Source organism: Lissotriton helveticus, chromosome 3_1 (genome assembly GCF_964261635.1).
Source record: "Lissotriton helveticus chromosome 3_1, aLisHel1.1, whole genome shotgun sequence".
Taxonomy (NCBI): Eukaryota; Metazoa; Chordata; class Amphibia; order Caudata; family Salamandridae; genus Lissotriton; species Lissotriton helveticus.
In genome coordinates this window covers 537,898,254-537,911,434 of record NC_136061.1, presented here as the reverse complement: position 1 = coordinate 537,911,434, position 13,181 = coordinate 537,898,254, and the positions used below count along the sequence as shown (strand labels likewise).

General features: G+C 44.7%; 1 protein-coding gene across 1 annotated transcript in view; it reads left to right on the top strand.

Moving 5' to 3' along the window:
• Positions 1-13,181, top strand: part of DNAH7 (dynein axonemal heavy chain 7) — a 2,019,015-nt gene that overhangs the window by 603,662 nt on the left and 1,402,172 nt on the right. The window contains exon 22 of the mRNA XM_078680414.1: positions 5,186-5,398. Within this exon, the coding sequence (XP_078536540.1) occupies positions 5,186-5,398 (213 nt within the window). The remainder of the gene's footprint in view (positions 1-5,185; positions 5,399-13,181) is intronic.

Genomic DNA, 13,181 nt, shown 5'->3' with positions numbered 1-13,181 from the left:
TCATCTGGACGGAGTTCTGAACGTATGTGCAGACAGTCTCAGCCGGCAGGTCTCAGCCGACCACGAGTGGAGGCTTCATCCAGAAGTAGTTTGTCACATCTTTCGAACGTGGGGGACTCCTCAGGTGGACCTGTTTGCCACTCACGAGAATGCTCACTGTCCGTTATTCTGCAGCCTCCAGTATCCGATGCAGGGAGCGTTGGGGGATGCGTTTCAGTTGAGATGGGACTCACAACTCCTTTACGCGTTTCCTCCCATACCCTTGATTCCTCGGGTTCTGTGGAAGATTTGTCAAGACCAGGCCCAAGTCATATTGGTCGCTCCGGATTGGCCAAGAAGGGTGTTGTACACAGATCTTCTCCACCTCTCCTCGTGCCCGCCTCTCCGTCTCCCTCTCAGGGCAGATCTCCTCTCTCAAATGGAGGGGCAGGTTCTACACCCCACCTCCAGACCTTACACCTTCATGCCTTGAGATTGAACAGGGCAATCTGAATTCCTTTTCTCTTCCACATGATGTGGTGGATGTCATTTTATCGGCCAGGCGTGATTCCACCAAGTCTATCTACTTTTATAGGTGGTCTAAATTTGTTTCTTGGTGTGGAGAGAAATCCATCGAACCTTTGAGGGCTTGTTTGTCAGACATACTTCAGTTTGCACTTTCTTTGGCTCAGCAAGGGTTTGCTGTGGCTACAGTGAAAGGTTATCTTTCGGCATTATTGGAATTTCTCTGTTTGCCTGATTAGTCGACTTTATTTAAATCTCCTGTTGTTTTAAGATTTTTAAAGGGGTTTTATAAATAGATTTCCTCCTACTCCCTTTATTGTACCTCAATGGGACTTGAACCTTGTTCTTACATTTTTAATGGGTTCCCCTTTTGAACCTTTACACAAGTGTCCCTTGAGACTGTTGTCTTTTAAGACGGTCTTTCTGGTTGCAATTACCTTGGAAAGGAGGGTAAGTGAGCTTTAAGCTCTTAGTTCAAACCCCCCATTCTTGACCATTCATGCTGAACGAAAGGTACTCAGGACCAGGGCTGCTTTTCTGCCTAAGGTGGTAACTCCCTTCCATCTAGGACAGTCTGTTACCCTTCCTACCTTCTATCCTACCCCTCAACCTTCCAAGGAGGAGGAGAGACTTCACCGCTTGGACCCAAAGAGGGCGGTGAGCTTCTACTTGGACAGAACCTGATAGTTCAGAGTGGATGACCTGCTCTTTGTGGGTTTTGTTGGAGCCAGAAGAGGCAAGGTGGTGCACAAGCGCACACTTTCAAGATGGATTGTCTTGTGCATCAAGATATGCTACTCACTGGCGGGTCAGGAACCTCCTGAAGGTTTACGAGATCATTCAACTAGAGCAAGATCTGCTACTTCTGCTTTGTCTAAGGGTGTACCTGTGGAGGACATTTGTAGAGCGGCAACTTGGGCCTTCTTCCACACTTTCGCGAAGCATTACTGCTTAGATTCCGAAGTGAGGAGGGATTGTCACTTTGCGCTTTCTGTCCTACAGGATTTCTTGGTATAGTAGAGTGGACACCCTCCTCCAGGAGAGGGGACTGCTGTGGGACTCTATTCACAAGGTGAGGAATCCACTGGCAGATGTATCCATCAGAAGAACAAGTTACTTACCTTCGGTAACGCTTTTTCTGGTGATACAGTATCTGCCTGTGGATTCTTCACTGACCCACCCACCTCCCCGTTGTCCACTCTTCTATCCCCAAGTTATTGGCAATGTTTGTTGCTTTCAAAAGTGGTGTGTTATTCTACTTGATTAGCTTCATTGTCTTCACACTGTGTGTGTTACCTTGACTATTGTGTATACTGTGTATATATATATACTGTGGTCGGTCCGTCCATGTGCCTCGAAGGCACGGAAAAAAGGGCGGAACTGATGTCATCACGCCGACGTGGGCCTATTATGGAGTCGGTGACGTCAGCGGAGCCGCGCGCGATGCCGTGCTACTGTGACGTCGTCCACGTCGGCGCAATGCTACAAAAAGAATTTCCGAATGATGCTGACGCAAAGGGATATTCACAAGGTGAGGAATCCACAGGCAGGGACTGTATCCACCAGAAAAAAGCGTTACCGAAGGTAAGTAACTTGTTCTGTTGGGCTACCAATCATTTTCTTCTACGTACACAAAAGCATGAAGGGAGATTAAGGCAAACTCCCTACCATAATGCTTGATTTCATGTGAGCCAGACATTCTTTTCAAATTTTTCAATCTTGGGTGGGATAATTTCAGAATCTTACTGGAAGCGCCAATATTTGGAGTCAGAATATCCCAACTCACTACCTGTCATAAAGCGCCAACGATGGAAGGTGACCCAGTGTTGCTATTTAAATTAATGTTTTTTTTGGCTAGATAATTATTTGTTAAAACCATTTTATAAAAGCTTCAAGGTGTTTAACTTACAATTTCATTGATTCTGCATAACTAAAGAGGCGTTCTCACAGTAAAAATGTCAAGAAAAGTTGGATTTAAGAAAGAACTAGTAAAGCTCGTAGTGTTTTTTTTCTGGTTGGTGGGCATGAGAGGTTTTCTTTGTGGCAGTCAACACAGCTTAGTCAAATTATGAAGTTAGCAAGATCTTTTTACATATGTTCCGAAAGAGTGCCAGAAACCATATGCCAATTGAAGCGTTTTGCGGCCACCTTAGGTGTTTAAAGCACTAAATAAATACTACCATGCAATACAATGTTTTACCTGTGATGTTATGGGATAGATCACTTCGGATATAATCAAACTGGTAACCTAGGTATACCAATATTCAATGTGTCTTGAGATGAAAGAAAGAACGCTGCTGAAAGAGTAGTGTTTTGTTGCTTGAGGCTCTGTAGTCTTAAAACACTCTGGGCAAAAAACACAAAGCCATTTTTTACTATAAGCCTACATTTATGGCTAAATGCATTTAATATTGTGTAATTCTTTGTCACTAGTACTGTATACAGTTATACTGTAGGAGGGGGATAGGAGCACACTGCCTTGCCTTCCAACGCTGTCCCCCCCTTAGCATTGTGATAAATGCAGTTCACAGAAAGTGATTACTTGAATATTTGCTGTAGTGTTTCACCAAAGGTGGTTAAGGTTAGTGCTGTAAATCTCTAGAAACGTGTTTCTAGATATTATCCTTCATCAGTAGAGTTAAAAGAAAAACATTAATCAGGAGTGCAGAGAAAGCTGCCACAATCCTCTCAGACCCCAGTACCTCTCTCTGGCGCACAGGTGCATCTCCAAAAGCTCGCCAGCTTAATGGCTCAAGGGAGTCTTTTCAAACAGAAGGGGGATGGGAGCACACTGCCTCACCTCTGAGCATAGTTCGTCCTTTAGTAGTGTAGTAAATGAAGTTTACAATAAATGCTTACGTATTAGCTGTAGTGTTTCACCAAAGTCAGTTCAGGTTAGTGCTGTAAATCTCTAGACACATTTTTCTAGATATTACTCTTCATCAGTAGAGATACCAAGCATTTGCAATGCAATAGGTCTCGCATTACTGATAGTCTGAGGAATTGGTGTTGCAAATAATATTACAACGCCAATAGCTCATACTTTCAGTAATGCGAGACCTAGAGCATTGCAAACGCTTGCGTAGTGAGCCAGGAAACAGCATTGTATGTCTCAGTGCAGTACCTCAACTGGTCCTAGAATTCCCAGGTGAGCAAGGCACCAGCACTGCATGTATCAGTGCAGTACCGCAAGCTGCTCCTAGAGGTCCTTAGTGAGCAAGGCAACAGCACTGCATGCCTCGGCGCAATACCGCAAGCTGCTCCTAGAGGTCCCTAGTGAGCAAGGCACCAGCACTACATGTCTAGGTGCAGTACCACAAGGTGCTCTTAGAGGTCCCTAGTGAGCAAGGCACAGCCCTGCATGTCTAGGTGCAGTACCGCAAGCTGCTCCTAGAAGTCTCTAGTGAGCAAGGCTTCTGCACTACAGACCTCTTTTGGTCATTTATGATACTGCACCTGGCAGAAGATTTCGGAAATCCACCCTACCCATAATGCATTTCATGCAAGACAGTACTAAGAGTACATTCAAATAGCTATGTCCATATATACAGACATAAGCTTTGAAATGTGACAAAAGAATTATTACATTAATTTCTGATTAGGTTGTACTCTGTGTGGAGGTGATTAAGCAACATTTATAGACTTTCTCATATATATATGAGATGTTCTAGTAAGCAACGTAACCACTGCCAGCCTAGCTTAGGACCAAGTGTGAGTCTTGCCTGAAGCGTTTTAAGAAAATAGTGCCTTGAGGCTGTAATTAAAACCTAGGGAGTAGCAACACATGTAACAGGGTGTCCTCATGAGAGGTTAAAAGAAGAGACAAGGCAGTACTAAGAAGGGAATACTAAGCCTATTGACCAATGAAAAGCCACCATTTACAGAGGACAGGGACAAGAGGCAATTAAAAAGATGGGAAAGTGGGAAGAGCTTTATGCACATATCCGGAATACAGCATGTCTTGAAGAGACAGCTCAAGCGCTGCCTAGGCAAGACCTAAAAAATGAGATTCAGCACTTATCTGCACCAACTTTGGTGAAACACTACAGCCATGCTAAGGGACGAACTGTGCTGGAAGGTGAGGCTGTGTGCTCCCATTTCCCTTCTGTAAAATTATACAGTAGTAAACTCCAGGAACAGACTTTGGTTCAGGCTGATCAAGGTTTGGTTTGCCTTGGGAATTTGTGAATGCCTACAAACTTGTCAGCGTGTGGACTTTCCCTAATTCTTCTCTGATGCTTTTCCACCCTAAAAATGGTAAGAGCATTGCTCCAGTAAAAGGCGGCAGTAAATTAATTTCTAAGATGGGGAGGGGAATAGAATACCCCAAAGACTCATGACGATGCATAGGAGTGGGGTTGCCAGTTTCTTCAAAGGGAAACATTTCAGATATTTCCGTATTGAGAAAATAGCAGCTCTTAAAAATGTCACATGAGATTGCAAGTAGACACCTGGAAACCTGCAGTTAGCCCAGATTTCCAGATGCATTACTGATAATATTTTTGGTTGCTAAAAGTAGTGAGCCTGCATCCGGTAGAATGTGTACTTTTACATAGGCAAATGCCCTCCTTATTTTAATGAATGGGGCCTGGTGAATGGAATAATGAAAAAAGAATTAAGAGCATTATATTGTGAAGAAATGTAGCCTATCCCGTCATGCCTTGTGTATCCTGTCTCTCAGGATCTTCAGAACTATCTGGAGCAGAACAACAGACAGATTGACGATATTGTGGGTTTGGTGCGTGGCCAGCTGTCCAAGCAGAACCGCGTAACTCTGGGAGCACTGGTGGTGCTCGATGTCCATGCCAGAGATGTCCTCACGTCACTCGTCAATAAGCAAGTCAGTGATGAAAATGACTTTGAATGGCTAAGTCAGCTGAGATACTACTGGGAAGTAAGTGTTTTAATCATTTGTTCACGTCTGGTTCATGTACCGTGATTGTCTATGTTCCTATCATAGATTAAAACAACAGATCAAATCCTTGATTTATTAAATCCACTTGCATGTGTCTAAAATTAAATTGCAGGATTATTTTATTCATAAACACATTATTATGCTTGAAGAATTCTAATTTCTTTGACAATCTAACTTTCTCTTTTAAAAACATTTAAAACATCTCTCCATAAAACACATTTATTTCTTTAACATCTCTATGCACCTTAAATTTCCAAAGGCACTCAAACGTTGACAGAAGAAGGAAACTTTGTGCCCACTAGTCTCCTCTATGCACATGCAGATCTAGATTACGAGTCTTGCATTAAATATTGATGGGGCTGGTTATTATCTCCATCGGAATGACACGTTCAGAGGCAGCCCCACAGACTTGGACATGTCCCCCGAAGGCAGGCGCAGTTTCCTGGTGAACTACAGACGGGTTAATAAGAATGAGAAATAACCATGGGAATCCGGATTGGAATCGCCAATTTCCTATGGTAATTCCTCATTTTCAAGGGGACGCTCCGAGCACCACTTGCAATTGGCCAGTAACTTTGCCCCCTGGGGTTACCGGTAGCTGTGGTATTGGTACAGTAGGAAGGGGCAGGTGTAGAATTTTCTTGCCACTCATAATGGCCCACAGTGTTTGATTTATATCAGAACCTACGATACTGTAGGTTTGAAGAAAAAGCATTGCCGATTACATTCATTTCGTCTTTTGTGTATTGAAAATGTGTTCCCAAGCATGAGCAATGCAAAGAAGAGGTAGCACTTGAGTCACACTGGTAACGCTTACCAGCGCCAGACTGAGAAACTCAAGCATTCCTGGTACTAATGTCCATGCTGTCCCTACTCCATTTTCTCCTTTTCTTCTTCTTTTCAGTTATACATTTGCTGACTCGCTTCTCTCTTTCTCTTTCTGATATCTATCTGCGTTTTTTCATTTTACTCTTTCCCTCATCTCTTTCTCTGTTTCCCTCTTCTCACTCTCTTTGCTTAGACTCCCATTGTGCTTTCTGTTCTAAATCCTGGAGAGGAAAAAGAGGTGGCCATAGCCCTACAAAAAACAGCTTTCAATGGTGCAGTGCCCAATTAGATAAATGGCAGGTAACACCCTGATGCTTACTTCCTGCATACATGGAATCTTATTGTGCTGCTGCACATGCACCTGTTGTTTGTGTGAGAGGAAGGTTGCATTAAAGGCATTGTACGAAATTGGATTACTGGTTGAGAAAGCTAACACCTGACTCAAGCAGCCACCACAAATCTTGTCAGTGTGTGGTCACAAGCAAACACCAAATTAACCTGTCCTCAACCCTCTGGTAGCTTGGAATAGAGAAGTCCGTTTTAACTCACAGGCAATGTTCAAAGTATTTATGCAGCACTTCAAGCATTAAAAAATGTGAAAACACAACACCAAAAAAGTCCTGCACCCTTTTGGAATAATAGAGTAACTTATAATAAATAAATCAAGACTAAAACAACAAAGTTTCAAACAGTGGAACCAGAGATGTGCAATGTAAATATTTTAAGTGAAAATAGGGCCAAAAAGCACAAACTGTGGTTATCTGGGTTTCAGCAGACTGGAACAAAGTCACAAGTTCAGGCTGACCATGATGGAGCACGGGCTGGCTACAGGGACCCACTTAGTCTCACCGAACACAGAATATCAATCCTGGTTGCAAAGAGATGTATAGACCGGTGAGTAGGGTGAGATGCAAAGTTCTTGCATTAGGGAAGTCCGCACAGCATACGATGATGCATCGGTTCTGTGGGTGATGCATCGAGCAGCAAAGGCCATGTGGCTGTTCTGCAGAAGATGCACCACACTGTGGAGGAGTTGTGTTAGTCCTGCTGAGTCCACAGATGAGCTGGAAGAGCATCTTCAGGCCCAGTTCCAAGAGTCCAAGACTGGGATGGCACCACTTGTGAGGGCAAGACTCACAGATGGCAGAGTCCAGGTGCTGTGTTAAATATTGTTGGACGCCTGTTATGTCCCTGAAGCTTTGGATCAGGAGGCAGGCTAACTAACCCTTGGAGTCATTCTGGGGGCCTGGGTTTAGAGCTGTAGTTCCAGTCCTTCTCACCCAGGCAAAAGGGCAGCAGTCCAGCAGAATGGCAGTCCTTTCAGCAGCACAACAGTCCTTCTTCCTGGCAGAGTGTACAGGTACAGAAGTGTGCTGAAGAGTTGGGGTCTGAGGCCTAATATTTTTTAGTCGGTGTCCACTTTGAGGTAAAGGAAGTTTTTTAAGATTTGCACCCCCAAGGTATCAGGAACTGTCCTATGGCTGAAATATGTGTGAAAAAGGAAGGTTAGGGCCTAGTAAAAGGTTTATTTTGCCAGGTTGAAATGGCAGTTAACAATTGCACCCACAGGCTGCAATAGCAGGCCAGATACAGGCTTAAGGGCTATTTGAGTGGGTGGCACAATCAGTGCTGCAGGCCCATTAGTAGCATTTAATTTACAGGCCTTGGGTATATGTAGTACAGCTTTAATAGGGACTTAAAAGTAAATTAAGTAGACTAATTGGGTGTAAGCCAATTTACCTTGTTTTAAAGGAGAGAGCACAAGCACTTTAGCATTGGTTATCAATGGTAAAGGCCAACAAAAATAGGTTCAGAAAACAGAACGGCAAAGTAAATAAAATGTGGATGCCTCTGTAGTAAGGGACAAGTCTAACGTGCATCTATACTCTAAACTGTTACAATAGGTATAGGAATGGAAGTGTACACTGTTACTGCCAATGTAGTACCTGTATTCTATATTAGTTGAACTTGATGGACACTTTTTTCATAGTACAAAAGTCACCACTACTTGAACAATTGAGCTGGCACAGTATGCAAGTTGGGAACAGGACAGAGTGCAAGGGAGAACAGTGAATGCCACCCCTCCAACCAAAAGCCAGGGTAGATCAATCAATACCTTGATGGGTTTCCATGTTTAGGTGATAGAACATGGACAAAGGCCCTGTTATGCAGGGACACTTGTCAGTTCGACGCCTCTCTGAAATCATTTGTATCTCTCTGTCTAAATCTAATGAGCCATTAGAATGAACCATGGGGAATCCTTTGTGGACCATATTTGTGCAGCTCCTAACCTTAACCTGTTCAACAGTACCACCATGGCCAACAAAGTGATGTGGCCCACTCCACCCCTTGGATCAGACTTTTGTCCTCATCCCAAGGAATACTCTGCCCATAAAGACAGTAATCAACAGAGGCCACTGACAACTGTCTGTGTCAAGAACCAAGCCCCAGACCACCTAGGGGTCTCTGGCCTCCAAGGTTTTTCAAAGTGAGGGGCAACTTAACCTGGGTGTTAGTCATCCTTCTTCCACTCGCCTTCCCACCAGTCCAGGAGTGGTTGCTGAGGCTGGCTACAGCTCAGGGTCTGCACCCAGAGACTGAACAGGTGCCTGGCAAGCTGGGACTTCGGAGGGGGCGGGGACCACTCCCCTCAAGGGTGACAAACTCGGTCTGTGTCATGTAGGGGTTTGCCTGGTGCCGGTCTCCAGCACTCTGTCTCTGTGACAGAGTAAGGAGCACCTCCTGGTCAGAAGTGTCCTCACCAGGGCCAGTCGTTCGGTGCTCTGTTCTCAGAGTGTGTAACCCATGATCCACTGGTTCTCCCACTGTGGACTGTTTCCACCTCCTGCCCCTCCATATTACCTCTGTACTCTCTTTTTGGGAGTAGTACTGGTGCAGGGATTCTGCCCAAAAACAGAACTATGAGCAGGATTATAGAACCTTGGTGTATAGGGACTGAGTCATCCTACCACCTTAGTACCCATAAGCCTCGGACTGACTAGCTATAGTGTCTCACTTGCTCTGCTAATTACTTACAGAGAAACAAATGATTAGACACCCCAGAACACAACACTCCCAGATCTCTCAGGAATCTCGGGAACAAGACTCACCCTTTCTCTTGCACTCTTGTACTTGTCCACAATAAGATCTGACAGAGACACGAAACAGTTTAAAATATTTATTTTAACTAACGTGCCCTAACATACAGTATACGTGCCACAACAAGCAGGAACATGCATAGTACAAATACAGTCCATAAATCATGAAGGGAGATGTCTTCATGGAAAGACAATGGAGCCTAACCTCCCTCCCCTTGCTAAGAAGTAGTATAATTATAAATTGGAATATCTCTGGGCTTTGTCAGCAGACCCCATACCTTAGCCTATAGATGGTAAATCTACATAATGGGTGCTGTCTTGCTCTTCTACCTGGAAAGGTCCCTCTCTAAGTGTGTGCTACCTATTCGTGTATCCCACTAAAAACTAAAGTACGTTGTCCACACAACAGCTGCATCAATATGTTTTGTCTAAGTGCTAAGGCCTGGCCAGAACAAAATAACAAGGGGCATTCTTGTTCACCTTGCACATAATGTTCTGTCAAAATCCCAGGAACATACAGAGTAAACAAGGCAATGAGTTCTCATGTGAAAAGAGCCGTATAAATTATTGCAAAAAATAAAGACGTGTAGTAACGTGCGCAATGCAGAAGGCAAGCTGCAACCTGCTCATGCTAACTTAGTTAAGACGACAATGTCCTTATGGGCCACGTAACAGTACTCCCAGAACACTGAACTATCAGGGCACCCTGGGCAGCCATCCCTCCCAGTTCTCCTGACACCTGGGGCAACTCATTCCCCAGAACACAGTCCATGGGTATCTGGGGACTAACTAGGATCCTTTCCTGATGAATCTGCCCACCCCACTCTAGGGATACTGTGGCCATGGGGTGCAAAAAGGTCCTGCCCTTGGACCTGGCCTGCTCTGGGGAAAACAGCCTTTCCGCTACTTGGTCTGGCTAGGTCCAGAATCCCTCAGAACAGAGACAGGGATCCCATTCACTTCAATCTGGTGGAAGTGATGACTCCCACCCTCTGGGATCACAATCCCTCTGAGTCTACCTCCCAGCTAAGGGAGATCGTGGCATGGTCCATGACCTGCCCTTGGGGGCTACTTACCCATAAGACTACATTAGCCACCCCTGTAGAGGTCTCACCAGTGGGTGGTTTCTTAAGACAGACAAAGGCACCCTGCTTGTGTCATAGATGGTAACAATCAAAGCAGCAGAATTGGAAATGGTGCACCCTGGGCCACCACCCACCAGACCCTCCTCCCTGTTTCTCAGAAGGGGCATGGGAACCCTTTCCTCTCCCCTTATTCTGGGACTCGCCTGTGTCTTCCTTGGCTGACCTAACCCTCACTTGGCTTGGAGGGAACCTGAACCCACCCTTCTTAGAGTCAATCCCAGGTACCTTCTTATGGAACCTGTTTCTGAGCCAGTGGTTTGCCTCTTTTGAAAGCTCCCTTGGTCCAGTGAGCTTATAATCAGTCAGGTGTTGGTGCAGATCTGCAAAACAAAGACTGAACATGTGCTCTTTTGCAATCAGGTTATACAGCCCCAGGTAATCCTTCACATCACTGCCCTTCACCCAACCAACCAGTTCTTTGACAAAGGAATCTACACAATTCCTCCAGGACTGATGGACCAGCTTCTGGCTGTCACTAAACGTTTGACTATACTTTTCAGGGGTGAGACCATACTTCCTGACAAGGGTTTCCTTCAGGCAGAACACCTCATTGTGTCCCCCTTCTCTTGGGCCAGTAGGGTGTTGCTCTCCTCACCAGGCATATTCTTCCATGTTGTTCCCCACAACAAAGTCAGGCACCAGACGTTTAGGAATGTTGACCCTCTTGTCTCCAGAGGGCACTGTAGGAATGCTGCCCCACCAACATCGCTGAACTCAGCCTGTCTAGCTCTTATGTCCAGCTCTCTGAGGCTCCGCTCATGGGCCATTTTCCTCTCCTCTGCCTCCAGGGCCAATTTATTTTCCTCCTAGGCCAGTTTGTTTTGCTCTGCCTCCATTGCCAGTTTCTTTTCTTCCATGCCCAGTTTCTTTTGTTCGGCCTCCATAGTCCGTTTTATCCCTACCATTTTTAACTGGACCATAAACTCCCTTTTGGCCTTCCAGTATGCCAGCTCCTCTGGGGATAGACCTTAAGATGACCCACTCCTATTTTCTCTGGCATGGAGCTCTAACTCAGGAGACAAGTCAATCCTTTCAGCTGACTGCTGCATCTCAGGACCCTCATCTGGGCTCCTCTCTGGCCCATCCACAGCATCCTCTCCATCCTGGTCATCTGTTGACTGGTAAATATTTGTGCTCTGCCCATGGCCTCAAAGCCTTTTGGAGCTCTGCCGTTCTGGTGCTCCTTTTTGGCAGGCAGCCCCCTCTCCTCACAAAAATAATTTGGCTCAGCCACAGCGTAGCTCTCCAGATTGAGGAGCTCAAATTCCATTTTTGCAGGGGAAGACAAACCCAAACATTCGGATAGAGTAAGAGTGAATTTGCAAAAAAGCATAAAGGATACCAAGGAGAAATTTTAACTCAAATTGATCTTACACTATTTATCTTAGATTTCAGTGTAACACAAAATCACTATATGGCACTGCACAAACATATGCCCTAATCCTCCCCACTGATCTCTGTGTAAGAAATTGGGTTGTTGGTTGAAGGGGGTGAAACCCTACTCATGCTGCAACCACAATTCTTGTGAGTGTGAGTGTGAAGTCACAAGCAAACCGCAAATTAAAGTGTGCTCAACCCACTGGTAGCTTGGCACAAAGCAGTTAGGCTTGACTCGGAGGCAATGCGTAAAGTATGTATGCAGAACTTCAAACAATAACAAAGTGAAAATACAACACCAAAAAAGGCTCACGCCAATTTACAACAATAGTGCTAATTTTAATAAATAAATCACAGCCAAAACAATAAAAATCCAATCAATAGAGCTGAAAATCTGCAATTTTAAAGATTTATGTGAAAATGGTGGCAAAAAGCACAAAGCGCCAACTAAGGTTACAGGGTTGCACTGGACCGCAAGTTCAGGTTGACCATGATGGAGCATTGTCTGGCTACAGGGACCCACTTCAGCCTGCTGAACACAGTACCCTAATCTTAGTCGGGAAGTTCTGTGGGCAGGTAGAGTACTTTCAGACGCACTTTCAAGGGTACAGGACTGGGATGGCACCAAGTGGACACATTTCCATAATACTAAAGTCACAACGACTGGCACAATTGAGCTGGCACCTTATGCAAGATGGGATCAGGGACCGAGTACAAGAGGGATCAGTGAATGGTAAAGGGGGGGCAGGGGATCAAGGTAGGACAGAGAAAAGCAAAGAAACTTTCCACGAGGGAGAATGAGGATTACAAGTAGGGACCCATCCCTTACCAAAGGTAAGATATATATATATATATATATATATATATATATATATATATATATAGATATAGATATAGATATAGATATAGATATAGATATAGATATAGATAGATATATATATATAGATATATAGATATAGATAACAAAGTGCCCTGAAGCAATGGAAGGTCACACGACAGCACTCTGCCCACCGGCTTTGATGATGCAGCCTGCCTCTCTGCTCCACTTTGTAATTTGCATGCCAACGCGTTTCAAGGTATGTAAACCTCTTCTTCCTGGGCCACAAAAACCAACACCTGAGGCTCGCTTTTTTTCTCTCATTTCCAGCTTTATTTGTTAGTATAACTGCCCCCAGTAGGCGTATGCTCAATGTTGTCTCTTTGATGCATGATGGGACACGGAGTCCCATTGCGAGCATAAAGTATTCCTTCAAGTAAGTTCAAATGTTGTTTTGTAATTAAAAGCCGGTGGGCGGAGTGCTTTTGTGTGACCTT